General features: G+C 36.2%; 1 protein-coding gene across 3 annotated transcripts in view; it reads right to left on the reverse strand.

Annotated features, from left to right (window-relative positions):
• The window catches only part of LOC131870178 (beta-hexosaminidase 3-like), a 148,026-nt gene that overhangs the window by 98,304 nt on the left and 30,822 nt on the right, over positions 1 to 18,900 (reverse strand). For all 3 annotated transcript variants that reach the window (XM_059215831.1, XM_059215833.1, XM_059215832.1), the window contains 3 exons: positions 16,281 to 16,351; positions 12,145 to 12,275; positions 11,998 to 12,063 (listed from right to left, as the gene is read on the reverse strand). In XM_059215831.1, the coding sequence (XP_059071814.1) occupies positions 11,998 to 12,063; positions 12,145 to 12,275; positions 16,281 to 16,351 (268 nt within the window). The remainder of the gene's footprint in view (positions 1 to 11,997; positions 12,064 to 12,144; positions 12,276 to 16,280; positions 16,352 to 18,900) is intronic.

Genomic DNA, 18,900 nt, shown 5'->3' on the forward strand with positions numbered 1-18,900 from the left:
GAGGGACAGGAGCGAACTTTGTCACCATGATCAAATTGCCTCATCTTTCACCTCGAAATTCCTTTGCTAGGGAAAATTTCATCTTACTTGACGCTATGAATAAGAGTTAATGTCCAAGAAAGGTCTAAAATTGTGCATATAAAGAAAATCGCTTTGGTCCTTCAGTGAGGGACAGGAGCGCTTTTGACCTTCTAGGCAAAAACTTCATCATTTCATTGTCTTTAATCAAATCTGGATGCTCTATTATGTTCATTTCACCGTCCACCATGCCTTTGATGATTCAATTTGACCAAACAAGGTCAGGAATGACTCTGCTAAGTCCTTTCGCCCTGGTCCCTTGGAGAGGGACAGGAGCGATTTTCTCTTAGTCCTTCAAAATTCATTATTTTCATGCCTTCAAAATCTTCAAAAGCATCAAGTCATGTCCAATTATCTTTCCTGGAGACCCTGCACAAAACAAAATAGAAAAGTCAATGACAAATATGCCAAAAAAATAACATTTTCGCCCTGGTCCCTGGGAGAGGGACAGGAGCGATTTTATCCTTTCTGGCTAAAATATTCAAAATTTAAGTCTCCAAACATTTCACAAGGCATAGTTAGGTCATCTTCAAGGCCAGGAACCAGTTAGCAAGTCCTCTTAAAAACAAGAAATTGCACTTAGAATGAAATTCGCCCTGGGCCTCCAGTGAAGGACAGAGCGATTTTCTCTGTTTCAGGCATCATCTTACCTCCAAAATTTAATCAAAATTTACCTAGGCAAGAACGCACAATTTCACCTTCAAAATGCTAACACTTAGACAAAATTTGGATTTTCCCTCAAAAAACCCTGACTAGACCTAACCTGGGACCTATTTGACTTCCTGACAGACTTACCTTATTTCAACAAACTCAATCCTCGAGAGGATGCCTAATAACTTTCAAAATTTGACTGGACTTAGCTTGAATAATGTCCAAAAGAAACCCCTAAGGTTTAGCCTTAGCCCAGACAGACCACTCACTCACTCAAAACCCTAAAAGCAGAGAGAAGAACAGGCAAAACAAAAGAAAAAAGAGGGGGTCCCCATTTTAATGGGGCGATGTGTGAAATGGTCACAACATGGCAGGACCGACCAAGTGCTTTATGTGTGGGGAAGCTGAAGAGGATCTTGACCACCTCCTGCTACAATGCAAGATAGCGCAAAAATGCTGGGATTGGGTGAAAGGTAAATTGCAATGGCAAATCCCATTGCCAAATACACTCAAAGATGTGTTTGATAGTTGGCCAAGGCAAGACAAGAAATCAACTTTCACAAGCATATGGAACATATGCCCATCACTTGTAATATGGGAAATATGGAAGGAAAGCAATCGTAGGATTTTTAAAGACAAGGTTGAGGATGGTAGAAGGCTATGTAGCAGAATTGATCAGGCAGTGGAGGAAACTTTAGGGGCTGCAGCGTCTCAGATGGATTCAACGAAAAACCCTTCTACCATAGAGGGCATGAAAATACAAAAAGCATGGCCTAACATCAAAATAAGGCATGGGGCCTGGCGTTCTAGGTAGATGAGTAAAAACTGTAACTCACCCACAGTATGGACTCCACCTCAACCGGGGTGGATCAAAGCCAATTTTGATGGGGCAGCTCAGAGAGGTGGGGGTCTGTCAGGGGTGGGAGTGGTTTTTTGCGATCACAGTGGCAACATTATAAAATTGGGAGCACAGCGTATCAAACAGGGCACCAACAATGAGGTGGAAGTTTATGCAGCGTGGCTAGCAATAAGATGTGATAGGAAAATGGGGATTAAAAATCTACATCTGGAAGGGGACTCATTGATCATAATCCAAGCCATTAAAAATGGCCAAATCAAAGCATGGCACCTACAAAACTTCATCTCACTAATTCTGGAGGATTTGAAACTTTTTGAGGAAGTCATGATTACCCACATAAAACGGGAGGGTAACACAGATGCAGATAAATTGTCTAAATGGGCACTGTCCTTTAATCAGATTGAGGATTTCATTTATGAAGTCTTTGACGACAAGTTGGACTTAGTATAAGATGGGCTAAAAATCGAACTCTAAATGATGACATGACAGGGTCATATCATGCGCTCAGACAACTTATGATTATTTCTATCTACAGAAGTACATATATGATGTGTGTGAATCACAACTTAGGTGGTCATTAACTCTTGCTTTGTAATGATTAGCAGCTCAAGCGTGTTATTCTTTGGCTCTTTTGTTTTTGTGCACGTGAATGATAGCAATGAAGGCAGTGATGTGAACTGTTACATGTGCTTCCTTACAACAAGCTTCAATCTATAATGTTTCCATCTATACGGATGGGTGATGATGTGATACTCACGGCATCAAGTTTTAATTATCAAAGGCCGTGACAGCAATGTGATTAAATACTCGCACGAGCCGGCTTCCTTTTTAAAGAAGCCAAACTTATTGCATTTTATCTTTTTTCTGCTAGCTGGTGTATGTGCTCTTTTTTGTGCAGGTTTGTTTGGTGACAAGATGGAGGCTACATTCACCTTCCAAACAAAGAAGCAATAGAAAGCTCTTTACGGACCGGTGAAAAATCGAAGATTGAGACCACTGCTCAAATGCCCTTCAGAGGAAGTTATAAAAGCAGTGCAGGGGACGCTGGGATTTTTCTTCCAGCAAGCCACACACTAGTGGAAATGCAATGTAGATATTGCTGCCATGATTTTGGCATGGGGCCTGGAATTGGGGATTGCCGAGGAGGATCTCCGCTGGGTCATGAACTCTCTTTTTGAACAGGAACTAATAAATGGGATGGATTTTGCTCTTCAATGGGCGCACTCGGGATATGGCTTTAATTTCAGTGAGTGCTTCAAGAGTCAAATCGTAGTGGAAGCGTTAGGGTTTGTGTCGTTTGTCCGCTGGCCGAATATGGTGAACAATAGACTTTATCTAAGTCATATAAGGGCGGAGTGGAACTCTTTAATGGAAGCAATCAGAATGTATCAGAATGTGCAGAAGAGGCGGAGGCCATGGTTTTTGAGTGTCATCCCGAGGAAACGACGAAGTGCAAGACGTCGACCACCCCAGTGAACGGGTTTTAACCCACCTACAAGTTTTTGTGTCTACGAAGTGAACCGGTTTTTGCAGTTACCAGTTTTTGATAAAGGGAACCGGTTTTAACCCACCTACAAGTTTTTGTGTCTACGAAGTGAACTGGTTTTTGCATTTTCTAGTTTTTGATGAAGGGAACCGGTTTTTGTCGGTCAAAACTCGATATGAAGTGAACCGGTTTTTGCTGTTTCCAGTTTTCAATGAAATGAACCGGTTTTTGCCAGTTTTTGTACCGTTGGATGGGGACCCATGGTTTTTTGTATTACCCAAGCCCACATAGGGGTTTAAATTTCAGCCCTATTTGCAATAATGTTGTAATGTTCAGGGATAGGCTGATAAATTTATAGGTTACATGTTATACTCTGGGCATATGATAGGCCCCTCTTGAATTGTAATCCAATACTTTCATATATTAATCAATAAAAAATCAATATTACCGACCAAAAAAAAAGAATATTATTTTATTTAATTTATTTATTTTTAATATGAATTAATAATTAAAATTTAATATTTAATATATTATTAATTTTGTGGATTTATTATTATTATTTTAAATTAAATATATAAGCCGAATTCAATGTCAAATTTTTTTCCGAATTTTAAATTCTTGTTGAACTTCATCAGAATTTTATTGTTGCCGAACTCAAACTCGAATTCGAACCTTGTGACTTAGATTCCACCTATTTCATTTTCTCATATGTGAAGACAACACTTTGTTCATTTGCTTGTCTACCCATTCTCTGGAGAAATCCATAACGTCTCTCATAAGTACATTCAATTATATCACCTCTTGCTCTGACCAACGAGGCAATAGAATAGACTTCTTCATTTCACTCTCATACTGCGGATGAGTATGATCACTATCATCCAATACCTAATCAGGAATGAGAAATAGTTCACATTTCCTCATGATATCTACGAACATCCTGGACCACATTCTTCTCTTCACTGCTTGCTCGTCCATTAGGTTGGCCCAATAATCTTCAATGTCCATCTTGTGTATGAATCTATCTCCTCTGATCCTCTCAACATTCTTATGCAGATCAAATTTGTCTCTTTTCTTATATATTCCAAGGCGATAGAATGCAAGCTCATCAATCACCGTACTAGCTGCAGTAGCAAATTGACACACTTCCAATGTTTTTCCTATGGCAATAGGAGAAGTCATCACTATTCTATGCTTCTCCTTCTGGATGAAATCATATTCAAGAAGTTGTCTCACCACCTCAAGAAGGATCATTCTATCTATAGGATACCTAGGAAGCTTGTATGGTTCGGATTGGAATCCTTGATTCCTTAGGTATGTGAAACTGTATGTACAATGATCCATATTGTTCAATAAATTCCATTGCCTCCTTAGACAACCTCTTGTGGATTCCGCCTTGCAACATACTCGTAATATACATGGTGAATGCATCATTCACTCTCCTACAATCTTCAACTCTATGCATGTCTAGCCGTGGATAACATTCATAACTTCTATAGTGTCCTTGTCCATGCCCGACTTAACCTCTGCATATCAGTCCTTTGTATGTGACAAATCTCGCAAGTATATACACAAGGCAGGAAGTCATGATGGATGACTTGGTCCTTTCCACATTTCTCAACTGCAAATCCAAATTGTCAGTGATGATTTTTGACAAATTGATCATTGTTCCTCTTATACAATACTAGATAAAATAAACATCCATCCTTTAAATAATGCGCCCTGTGGCATCCCCATCACCCAGTTCAATAGGAATACCAAATCGCTATATTCCTCTCTCAAGTCTATGCACATGAGTGTCTTGGGAACCTTGGAATGATGAGGCCTCAGCTCAATCATCCATTCCTTATTCACTATAGTCTTGCATGCATCTGCCTTCAGCTTGTACTTCGCCTCATATTCTTCCTTTGTTCTATCCTTCATGTCTGCACTGCGGGGAATTCCAAACACTTCGGCAATCACATCCTCAGCAAGGTAGGCAATGGTTACCCCATTAGGAGTCTGGATCAATCTAGAGAGAGGATCGTAGTGCCTTGAGCTTTCCAGGACCAACTCACTGCATTGTATGGATTGTGGAAATCCAGCAGCATGATAGATACCACTCCTCATGATGTTTACATATGTAGGAGAGGGAATCTGGTTCCTTGTTCCGAACATCCTTTGCCGCATATGCTCCATATTTAGGAAGTGCATGTTTGTATCTATGATCTTCCATTGGGATGACAATTTGGATTCTAGATAGAATCCCTCCTAGACCACCTTCAATTGCTCCTTCCGAACTCCAATCTCATATTTTGACATTGTACCTATACGAAACTAGAAATCAATAACTTTGGAAAAAATCATCCTGATGGTTATTTTCAGAATTAGATAAGTTCTAATTTCTAATATTTTGGACAAGTTTTAGGAATGGAAATCAGGAATTCAATTCATATTTCTAACAAATTCTGAAAATAGAATGTAAACATGATAAGAATAGGGTCAAAACCCCTCATAAAACCTCTAGAAATCATCATTCTCATACTTAACTAAGTCTGAAGACATTTAGTATACTCAGAAAATTCATCAAAATCAAGGTCATAGGAGTATACCAAGGGTCAAATTTCACTTAGAAAAGGTGAATAGAGTTATGTTTTTAGATTAAAATGTCTGAATACACCTTCCCAAACTCAACAATGGCTGCCAATAGGTCTGAAGACAACCTGCAATGTTTAAAATCGGTCTCATAACAAGGTTGCAACCATGGGAAAACATGTGCAATTGATCAAACTTTACCTCCCAAGTCAAAAAATGTCAAATCCGGGCACAAATAATGTGCTGGCAAAATGTCTAAGTCTGAGGACAAATCTGAAAATGGAGGTTTCAGACTCAGACCAGCGATGAAAACACTCCTAAACACTCAGAAAATGACCATAAAATGCCTCCCAAAATGTCTCCTTAGTGAAATCGCCCAATACCAAAGTGGCTAGGAAATGAATTCCAAGTCTGAAGATAGACTGAAAATGGAGTTCTCAGACCTGCAACAGCAATGAAAAAGCCAAAAAATGCCCTTAAATGGCCCTCAATCCAAAATCGCCTAGGTATGAATGAGTTGGGTGGTAAAAAATAAGTCTGAAAATGTGCACTTCAACCAACTTTGCAGGTCAACCATCAAATCACCTTCAGCAATGGAGAAATGTGCAGGTCTGAACATAACACAGCCAACACTCAGCAATGGCGCTTCCCAAATGCAAGCAAATCACTCCAAAAAATGGAAGAAGCCTCCACCAAAACAAAATCGCCTAGTCCTCAACAATGGCGCAACCCTTGGAAAATCGCCTAAGTATGAAAATCGCTTTTCAAACTTGCTCCAATGGCCTCCAAAAAAATGGTGCCTAGGTCTGATTGGGCAGAAAATGATCTTCAATCTGCAACTCCCAGCCAAAATGTTGTCAAAATGACACTTCACAAAAATCGCCCAATTGGGAAAAATCGCCAAAATCAGCCACTTAGACACAACAATCAGCAAATATAATATTATTCTAATGCTGGCCATTCTCTTTTAAACTTGTTTTCACCTTGTAGTTTCACCACACAAGCAATGTTGGATAAAACATCACTTTTATAGTTGCTTGGGAAAATCAATTTGCTTCTAGAAAATGTTTAATTATTAAAAGACCATTGCAAATCATTAAATAATTGTTTTGGATTTTTAAAAAAATGTTAGTTATTACAAAAACAATTAAATTTGAGCCCCCACTTTATTAAAAAAATTCAAAAATTAACCAACTTTGGGCACCTAGGGGAAAATCGCCCCATATTTGGATTAAAAAATCCAAATAAAACTTATTAAATATGTCAAAATTGTCCTTTGGGGGAAAATCACCCCTCTTTGGGATAAAAATCCCAATCAAAATTCATTAAATTTGCCCAAAAACACCTTTGGGGAAAATCAACTTGCATCTGGAGTCAAAAACTTCTCTTCATTTCGTCATTAAATCCAAATAAGTCATCTTGGGGGAAAATCGACCCCTTTATGGACAAAAATCCAAATCAAAATTTCATCAAACTGCCACTTGGGGAAATTTGCCTTTCATCACCACAATCATCCGCACAAAACTTCCATCAAACTTGATCATAAATTGTCCTAGTGGAAAATCCATCTTCATCAGGAACATGAATTTCATCTACATCAAAGTCATCTGCACTCCAAGGGGAAAAAAAAAGGTCATCAGGACAATTTTCCAACATAGTCAAAATTTACCCCTCTAGTAGAAAATTGCCCTCCATTAGGAATCTGGAAGGGGGAAAAATGTGGTCCATCGAAAATTTGGTGGAAATTCACCTCCCACCAAGATTTTGAGTGGGGAAAAATCATGGGTCATTGGAAATGTGGGGGAAAAGCACCTCCCATCAGGAATTTTAACTTTTTGGCCACTAGAACATGGATTTTCATTAGGAATTTGATGATTTTTCACTCAAAATCAACTGAACACTTCAACTTTCAATAAAAGTGCAATTCTAGCTTGAATAACCTCCTAGGAGCGAGAAAACAACCCCTAAAGGACCTTTCAACACTTGGGCACAAAAACATCACCGATTTGGACATTCAAAACTCATTCATGCTCAAAAGGTCTACACTTAGACAAAATTTAGGATCTCTAGACATCTAACACTTATGCACTTGATCCTCTATAAAATTTCAAAACTCTATAGCAATTAGGCATGATCACACTTGAAAGCTCAAGAATCGGACACTGGAAGCTCAAAATCGCCGATTACTGCCAAAACCCTAAACTAACAAGACGCGGAAAGAAGGAAGAGGGGGTCCTCATTTGCAATGGGGCGATGTGTGAAAAGGTCACAACACTACTTCATTCATGAGATTTCTATCATCCTAATGAAGTGTGATCTGAAATGTTGATGCAAACAAACACACACAATCTAATCCAAAAGCAATAGCAAGAAAAATGATAAGATTTCCATCAATCTTGTAATGTCCCCACTTTGAAATACAATTTAATGATAAATGATAATAATAAAATTAAAATTAAAATATAAAAGAATACGATTAAATATAATTAAATTTTAATTAAGTTAATAAAGGGTCAAAGACATGAAATGAAAAGTTGTGACTCCCTCAAACATGAGCTATAAAAGGAAGAAGAGAACCTCATTTGAGGGGATAATTTTGGGGAATCAGAAGTGCAGATCTAATATAAATAAGAATTGCAGATCTGGATGTGAAAGGTTGTGTTCCTTTCAAAAGGAAGAAATAATGAAGAGTTGCACTCTTTCAAAGAGTGCTAATGGTGGAAAGGGTGTGTCTCTGCCAAAGGGGCATACATGATGAAGAGGTGTGACCTCTCCCTCACATTGGAGGATATAAAAAGGAGAAAGTCTCATTTGAGGAGGACATCCAAAGGACATCAATTTGAAGAAAAATTTATTATTCACAAAGGGCAGCAATAAAGAGCGATGACTCATTTCTTATGAAGAGGTGTGACTTCCAACAAATGAAGATATAAAGAAGAGATTAATTGAATTGAGAAGGGGGAATTGGAGGAACCATCTATAAGATCAGAGAAGACAAGAAAGTCAATGGATCAATATCTCATATCAAAATTAATAAGGGTGAAAATTTGCAGACTATGATATTTACAAGGGCAAGATTCAGGACAATCCCAAAAGGGGGCATTGCAAATCCACCCACCAAAACCTTCAAGACCAAGTTTTTACAAAGAGAAAAAGATCCACTAGAGGAGGAACAACAAATTTAGGCTTGGGTGATTGGATGCAAATTCAAATGGAAATTGAGCAAGCAAGGGATGCAAAATCAGATGGAAATCAAAAATCAATTCAATCCTTGGGTGATTGGATGTGCTCTTGATGTATTTGAATGTCAAGTTACTCTTGTGGAGTCCTCAATATGGTAGTCTATATTTGCATAAGGATTCTTCTCTGTTTTGGTTAAGGAGGATGATGGATTTACAAAATTGTTTGATGAGAGGAATGGAAGGTTGAAATTCATCTGAAATGAATGGATAGGATTAAATTAGAGGGTTTTTTAATTTAAATTTGGGTGGAAGATGGAAATAAATATTGGTAGTTGGTGAATGGAGGGATAAGATTGATTCAATTAAGTGAATGGCCACAATTCAAAGTTGATTTGAGTCAGGATAACTGATAATTAGGGATGAATGGCTAGGATTTGGTTGATTAAATTGATGATTATGATTGAAGATTAATTTGATTTAGGATTGATGGTGTGGATTGGAATTGTTAATTAAATGGCCAATAGTTGGAGGTGCGTGATTAGGATCAATTTGATTAATTGCATGGTTAAGATTTAAATTGATTTTATTTAGGATTGTAGGATTTTTAAATTGAAAGAAATAGGTGACGTGGATTTGATGGAAGATGATTTTTTCTATTTTTTAAATTATGAGGCTGAATGACTATTGTTAAATTAAATTATTTAATTAGTTGGTAGAAGAGGTGCAATCTAGTTAATTAAATAATTTATTTAAGTAATTATTGTCAAAGGCATTGGGAGATTAGTGACAGAAATTAGCAGCATTCCACGGGGACGCGTCCCCCCATTAGAAACATCTCAGGGATGGGGGGACGGGGACGCGACGTCCCCCGCCGTCCCGCCACTGCCACCCAAGCGCCGCCGGGACGCGGAGACGTCCCCGCGTCCCCCAGGGAGACGGGGAGACGTGGAGACGTCTCCTTGGGAGACGTCTGGGCATCTCCCAGAGAGACATGGAGATGCCTCCACGTCTCCTTGGGAGATGTTTGGGCGTCTCCTAGAGAGACATGGAGATGTCTCTCCAAGGACGGGGAGACGCCCAGACGTCTCCTGTCGCCCCCACGTATATGCAATATTTAATATTAAAATTTTAAAAAAAAGTGACTTTAAGTTTTTCGAGGGTTAAGGGGTAACTCTAATTAGACGTGGGCCAAAAGAAAAATAACACCCGACACCTTTAGAAAATAATAAAAGTATTTTTGGCCTCGTGGGGCACTACCCCTCGACCCCGCCCTGTATCTAACCTCCGAGTCTAATTAGGCTCCATATAACAACACAACTTAGAAATCTTGGTATTTAGATTTAATATTTCAAATTTCCTATAGTCTCATTTGAAATATAATTCTTACACTGTAATACTGTCATACATCTTTTCAAAACTAGTTTTTCAAGTACTATATGTATATGTATAACTATATCAGCACCACCACCCCGACACCCCCCCGCCGCCGTCCCCAAACTTAGGCCCTTGGTCCCCCCGTCCCGTCCCCGCGTCCCCCCGTCCCCAACGCCCGTGGAACACTGGAAGCTAGTTAAAAATGTAGAGATAAATTTTTGGTGCCTACACAACCAAATACTAGTCTCTACTTTAACTAGTAAAAAGTTGCATTTGTTGGTGCTTGAAATGTTTATTCTCCTAAATCTAAAAAATCTCAGTATAGGACCTGATTGTTGACAATCTAGTGCTTGTATTTCGGGAAAAACCCGTCATTAAAACATTCATATTCAATGCAAAACCTCCATTGGAATTTTGAACAATATGCATATTTGTAAATTTGTAGTGAATGGTAAATTTACAAACATGCACACTATTCTATTTTGTGTTGTCTCAAAAGAAACAAATTACAAAGCTTACAAGTTGCACCGAGCGCTGCTTCAAACTTATTCAAGTTGCATTCAATCAAAGTTTTCTGCTGAAGTTGTTTGTTGGCTTTTGCTTCAATGGATATTTATTTTAGCTCTAGTAACTTTTTTTCTTCCTTGTGTTTGCAAATGAAATGAATAACGTTTGAAAGTGTTAAAGAGCTTATGAGTGTTTTGGGTTTGAGTTAATTTTTATTTTATTTTTCCAATTTTTACAGCTGAATTAGACTTGGTGAGTCAAACGGTAACCAGATTTACCAAGTAGCCAAGTCCCAAGTCTTATAGCCTTGTTTGGATGCAACTAGCTCAAGGCTTGCCAAGTTTGGGTGAGTCCTGTAACTATGAACACACACACAAACACTATCATTTTAGGATACTATGAGTCCAACACCTTTCATTGAAAATGTGTCCTCCATAGCATCATCCATAATCATTCAAACAATAACTATTCAACTTCCTTGTGATTTCCAATATATTATCTTGTTTAGATATATAAAATCTTCCATCTTGGGAATATTATCAATCCAACATCTTTCATAGAATGTTTTTCCTCCATAATCATTTTAACATTAAATGAATATGCACGTACCATCAATTGTGTGAATCGATTTCAAAAAAAATCTTGATCTCCTAGTTGATTTGACCATTGGTTTGTCAAGGAAAGGCTGCTATTGTGGAGGTAGTAGATGGATGAACTTTGTGCTTATCATAGGCTTGCCATCTCCATACAAGCATGGACACAAAAACGTGTTTCCATGCTCTCATATGCCAAAGGTTAGTGCATACTAAATGGTCTTGCTTTCAAAGTTAATCCAAAAAATATTCTGGTGCAAACAAATAGAATTACAAATCAATAAAGAAAAGAACAAAGATAATAAAAGACTTCAATGCCAAACAAAATGAACAAATATCAGCTCTATAACTAAGACATTAAGCATCATTGACTTATCATGAAATGAATAGTTACCAAGTAAATATGGGAGGACAATATAGAAATTTTTTAATTACAGTGTAAAACTACCATCTGCATCAACTCTAAGCTCAATTTTGATCCTTGTCGTCTACCATTAAACATATTAGCAAAAACTATTATTCCATCCAATGTCACAAGTTATGCCATTCATAAACATACACTATGCCTCTACATAGAGCATTCATTTTAACATAAAAACTTTCAAATATAAAAACTTCCAATCATTTGAACTATGCTTTACAAATATCATTAGATAAAATATCTTAGTAATGAGAACAAATATTATGATAGCATACCAAGAAGCAGCATGTCCAGGCACATCAATTTCTGCTAATACGTTGATCCCTCTCATCTGAGCATATCTGTGGAATTTTATTAGAAGTCATCGTTCTAATACTTTGTATCACATTACACTTAGGAGAATTATCACTTTGAGCTCTTACCCAACTATTTCCCTTGCATCCTTCATTGTGTACCGCTCTGAAGGGCTATAAGCACCATTCCATAAATTTGGAAGAGATGGAATCTCTAAAGGAAATGATTGTGTATCTACAATATGCCAATGTAGAACATTCTACATACAGGATATCAAATGTTTAAGATCAGATCACATGAAAAATTTAAAACATGTTACAGTATTTTTATTTTATTCAAACATCAAAATCACATCTTATTTGAAATGATACACCCCAGATTCAACATTGTTAAATATACTAAGCTGGAAGTTGATTTCTGATTTTCACTTTGAAAATCAAGTGAAAGAAGATATCAAATTGTATAGCCAAATGTCAAAGATTTGTAAGTTAAGGCACACCAACAAATAGAGATTTCAATAAAAGAGTTCATTAAATTTAAGGGTCTGACCAGTTTTATGTATAATTGAAATAGTTGAAAAGTCAAGCTTGGCAATAACTTAGCAAGCCCAAAAATTTTAAAAACTCGGGACTCGGGAAAACCTTGAGAAAAACTCAGCAATAACTTGGCAAATTTATCTAACATTTGAAAATACATAATTTCTTAAATTATTCTTCAAAAACACACAAATATAATCAAATTGTAGAACATAAACTAATTTCCATCATACACAAATCAATGCATATTTTTAGAGAACCTCACATTTTGAATATACATACATGTCAAACTAAATCTACGTCTTTTTTTTTCAAAAAAGAATTTATAAATATTATTGACATTATAAAAATATACTAAATATTTTAAATGTATATTAAATCATCTCGTATTATTTTAAATGCATATTATATATTATTAAATATTATAAATAGATAATATTCAAATAAAATGTATATTTCAGATTTCAAAAAATTTAAATGACAGAATGAATATATTATTATATCTGAATAAAAACTTGTTTGTTTGTGGCAAGCAAAAGAACAAATCGAATGAAATTGGTATAGTTTCACTTTCAGATTTAGTAGCTTGTAAATGGAAACCTATTACCTTCATGTCATGCCATTGTGTCATTCCCAACGTCATGCATCACGAATATCCCTCTTATCGCGTTCACAAATGACTTAAAAAACTTTTAAAACCCTAATATTTTTGCCTAATGCCTTTTATGGCAAGTTTTCAAATGTTTTTTTCACGAATTTTGGTGGGTTTTTTGTATGTATCACAGTGATTTAACAAGGAAAAGCGGTCGTGAGTACATATGCAAGTGATTTGCTGCCACTTTAGCGTGTGAGTACTTGCACGTCCAACAAGTTATCCACAATTTTTTCAACTATAATTGAAACACTAATTAAAAATTAGGTATCAAAGATCAATAATATTAAATATATCAAAATAAATGATTTCACTAAATTTATGGGCCTCATGAAGACAAACAACATAAATAGATCAAAATAAGTGAGTTCACTAAATTCATGGGCCTAACAACTTCTATGAATAACTGAAACACTTTGTTAAAACTTAGATATTAAGGATTTAAAAGATTGAGAGAGAAAGATAGAGGAGTAAAAATATTTCTCTCCCCTTTCTTGATTCCTTAGCTAAATAGGGCTATTGTCATTCTAAATATGGCTGGTCAAACACGGCAAAGGTGTAATGGATTTAAAGCTTGAAATGACTATTCTCTTATGGTTAAGTCAACAATGAATTGAAGATCCTATCAAACAATTTAGGTGAGAACATGAGATTCTATGCATTGCTCCTTTTCTGTTTTGTCCTGTGCAATGTCTACAAAAGTAGGATAAAGATGCACCATCATTATATTTATTCCCCTATTCGAGAAGCCTTTTTGTTTCAGGTGAACTCTATGCTCATTTCAGGATACTATTGTTGGTTTAGGGGGCAAACATGATATGTACAATTATAAATCACAATTGCGACTGTATGCATGTCACGTTTTAGGATTAACAGATTCATCATAAAATGCAAACAGACAAAGAATTTGTGAAATTGTGAAATGAGCTGAACATCCAGTCAACAGATTTAAAAAACAGCATTGTGATCCTAGTATGATAAAAAAAAATTCCGAGCAAATAATCATTTACAATGTACAACTACACTTTTTATGGAACACTGACAATAATGGAATTTAGCATGCCTACCATTTTGTTTTTAGTGGAGACATGTTGGGGTTGCAAAGCTAAATTGAAAAATATAATATGTAAAGAAACATAAATAAATGGACTCTTAGCACTTGGGTGGACTCATGTAAGGTGGAAAAGAAAACAACATTGATAGTTGAAAAATGGTACAGTAACAAGCATTCTTTGTAAGTATTATTTGTATACAACTGAAGTCTTTATCTAGTTTATTCAAGCTTTTTACATAAATATTTATTGAATATTGAATCTTCTTAGCATGTTTTCCAAAAAAAATGTGTAATTTTAACATGGTATAAAGCAACTGGATCTGTTGTGTAAATGACTAAAGATATGTAAGTTCAATTTTGATCATGGAAATGAGGTACAAAAACAATCATTATCTGTGCCTGCAAGGATTGTTTATATTTATATGAAAACTTTGGTATCCAACAGTGCAAAGTTGTATAGCAAGACCAAGTCTGAGCACCACATATAAGATGATTCACCAATACAAGAAACAAACATAATTGTGAATGGATGTCTAGAGGAAAACTTCAATAGAGGCAACGTGTCATCCAAATCAATGGAATATCCAACCATACCACCCACGCTTGACCTTTTAGCCTACCTAACCTAAAAATCAAATTCACTTGGCATATTACTTTGGGCTCAACCACATGGGTTCGTGCTAATGCAGCATTCCCCACATTAGGGAAACAGGCTAATAATTTTAAACTAGGATAAAAAACTATGCCAAAGACAGACAACATGGTAAGGTGAAGCAATCAGCACTAACAAAACATAAAAACCCTATTCCAAAATGCTTGTGGAAGGTTGTTGAAATGTCAATAGATATCCAAAATAACCTAAGGGATGATCACCACAAATCAAATCCTTCTTGGGAACCAATGATACACGTTCTAAGCCAGAAATCGGTAAAGGCTCAATTAACCTTATGATTGGTATCAATCAACTAGTCAATTGTGAGTGATATAATTAACTAGACAATTACTATATTAATGCATCTGTAATTTTAATTAGTAATCACTTCATTGACTTAATTGACACATTCTACTTGTCCTTTAACTGATCCCCCCTACGCCTGAATTATTAGCTAATCAACCAAGCAATTACACAAATTTGTATTACTTGTGTGTTAACTAATTAATTTGGTTATTATCAAATTTATTAATTAATCAGTCAGCTATTCCATCAACCAGTTTATTAATTAATTTGTAATCATCCTCACATGTCACTTGATTCCTTCCCTCCCCACATTATTTTTTAGTTTTCCTTCAGATTAACTCCCCTTCCCTTTCTCTAGTTTTCCTCTCTTTTATTCCCTTCGCACTACTAGTGCCAGCCACTTACCATGTTTCATCTTCCCCCACTAATATTTATAACTCATAAGAAAAAACCGTTTTAGTTTCAAGCATTGTATTATATTATTTCTTTAACAATGTATCCACTTGCAATATCAGAAAAGTAAGAAAATAGATTTCCATTTCATCACAGTACGTATAGAAAAGAATCAAAAGGAAGCAGCTTAAGTAGTCCAAGATTCTGAAGAGACAATATGCCCCAGAAGAAATAATCCACAAATAAGCTGAGAAGAAATACTTAAACTTGTATGTGAAGGTCCATAGATACAATAAAGAAGTGTGGGAATGGAACAATCCTAACCATCAAAAAAGCTAGAAAATCAAACCCGTTATCCAACATTTTCTATTGTGTGTGTGTGTGTGTGTGTGTGTGTGAGAGAGAGAGAGAGAGAGAGAAATCAGAGTTCATTTTCTTCAAGCATTCTAAGTGATTATTTTTCACAAACCTTAATCTTTTAAAAGGAATGTCCATCAAAAAAGCTATAAACTCAAAACCTTTTTTCAATATTTTCCATTTTGAGAGAGAGTGAGATATCAATGTTTATGTTCTCCAAGCATTCTTCGTGATTGTTTATTGACAAACGTTAATCTTTTAACAGCAACATCTAATAAAACTTTTAGAAAAATATATAAAAAGAGAGAACCTACCAACTTTGAGTAAGCCATAGCATCAATCACTTTCTTGATTATCTCTAGGGGTTGAAAATGCCGTGATGTATCTGCATTAACATTTCAAATTGCAAATGAAAAGGGTAAGAATAAGTCCATTGCCTAGGCTTAAATACAAATAACATGTCCTTTTCTCTTGTAATTATTACTGTTGCAATAATAAAATTCAAAGGTTAAATGATATCAACTCAATATGAATGTAAGAAGAAGATTATATGTCAACCAGAATTTATTGGGCCCATGATGATGATCCCATTCTATAGCTTTGTGAAGTTCTACATATTACTTCTATTTATCAGATGATAAAAGTAAAATCCCTATGGAGTTTATATGTTTTTGAAAATGGTCCAAAACAAATTGTCATGCCCCTGCCGTGTAAGACAGATTGCAGCTTAATAGACGAGATTAGGGCAATAAAGTAATGGAAATTTAAAAGGTCCGGCTGAGTTTATCATCTTTGCTAGCTGACCAGAATAACCTAAGTGATATATAAACTAGGGCCAACTCAAATTAATGAAGAACAATTAATTTAGGGATGACCTGATGAAGAACAATTTCTTGTAAGGCCAACCACGAATTAGTTAAAATAGCAATTTATTTTAATGGGCTGACTAAGTGACTACATAAAGGCAGCAAGTCTATGTGAAAGGGTGCATCCCTCCGAATGAAAAGGCATAACCCCAGCTGTAAAAGGTATATAAAAAAAAAAGATCAGCTTGAGAGAAGGGCATGAGCCACGGGGAATTGAATCATTTATAATAAATTATATTGGGTTCTAGAATATGCAGATCAGCAGAATCATCAACCAGCAAGTACAGTTAAACTATTGCCATAGAGCAATTAAATCATCAATAAAGATGTCTATATTGAATGGCCAATGTGTTCAAATAGCAGCTAGTTCGGAGACCTATATATAATGTAACTTGTGGATAGGACAGGCCCTATAAATGTAACTTGTAATTTGGTTTGACCCTAATTGGGCGATGTACCTTGTGGTCCTATATTGAATGTAACTTGTAGATAGGGTAGGGCCCAATATGTATTTTGAGCAATTATGTAATTGGGCTGGGCCCAAACTCATGCAGCGTGTGGTAAAGGCAATCAAGCAATAATGTCTTAATAGGTCAAGACCTATTTGGACGATATACATCATATTATTATTAGATTAACAAGGCAGGCTAACTTGAGACTTGACACCACAAGTCAAGTATATAAGCAAGTCATTTGCATAGCATAATGAATTAATTTCACATACAAGGCGAATCATTCTTAAGGCTGTCAACACATGTAATCTGCTCTCCAACTTTTGGTGATCTCTCTCTCTCTCTCTCTCTCTCTCTCTCTCTCTCTCTCTCGCTCGTGCGAACTTGCTCCTCATCCATTGTGTGAAGGCTAGCTGTTAGGTGATGCTATCAAAATCTTGCGAAGTGAATGAAGACTTGCCTTGAGCGAATTTGATGCTGATGATAAGGGCTACAATCTCCATTATCAAATAAAGAGGAATTCAGATCTGCTATCTTGCTGGTTGAACAGCAATCTGAGATAAGCACACTTGCCTTGTAATTGCCTACATTTGAGATAATACACATTGTACTTTGTGGCTGGGTTTTTCACCTCCAAGAGGGAGGTTTTCCCAAGGTATTGGTGTCTTGTTTTGTGTTTTTATTGTTGTTACTGTTCTGTTATAACCTGATTATTTAAGATTAACATCTGATTGCTTAAAATTAACACAATGGAATGAAAAGCAGGAGACCTGATCAGATGTACAGATCTGCAATCAGTAATCAGCAGACTAATAATCAAAGAAGGGAAACAATTCAATTAGCACCTTTGCTCATAAAGAGCAGATCAGTCATAAGATATAAAGCAAATCAAGTAATCATTCCAAATCTAGCATCATTGGATCATATAGAGAAGTCAATCGATTATAACTAGATATCTAATTTCAAAACTGATAAAAGGATAGTCAGCAGACTTTGATAGGTGCTTGGCCCTAAATCAAGACGTAAGGTTGGCAATTTACATTTCCTTAATATGCTCCATACCTCATTTGGTGATGCTATGTAATGTCCCCTTTCTAGCTAGTTAATTTGTGATTCGTCGCTAGCCTACTTCTCCATGGTCCCATGGGATAACTTGAATGGTGAAGGGATTAGAGGATATTTGGCCTAGGCATTTCCAGTTTCAAGCCAACCGAATTGATTTGATGCAATTTTGGGGGAATTACTATTTTTAGCAAGTCAGCTGGTGTAATGTCCCCGCAATTTTTTTTCAATTTATTTATAGTTACAATCACAACAAGAACCTGTTAAGATTAGGAAATCAAGATACAATAATGCTGAAATTGTAACCCTTTCACTTTCTGATCACCAAGTGCCCAATATGGGAAGGTGAGAGCATACGGTCTTGAGGGGATCGTTAGCTTCAAATAACTGGAAATATTACAATGCTTGGGCAACAATCCATTCCCTTCCGCTTATACAGTAGATGATAGAAAACTAAAGAAATCACCTAGCGGTAAACCAACCAAGGACAAGCCAAGAAACTGAAATAACAATCACTCAACCACTTATCCAGCGGGAAGACTAGGAATGAAATT

This window comes from Cryptomeria japonica, unplaced genomic scaffold (assembly GCF_030272615.1).
Source record: "Cryptomeria japonica unplaced genomic scaffold, Sugi_1.0 HiC_scaffold_299, whole genome shotgun sequence".
Taxonomy (NCBI): domain Eukaryota; kingdom Viridiplantae; phylum Streptophyta; class Pinopsida; order Cupressales; family Cupressaceae; genus Cryptomeria; species Cryptomeria japonica.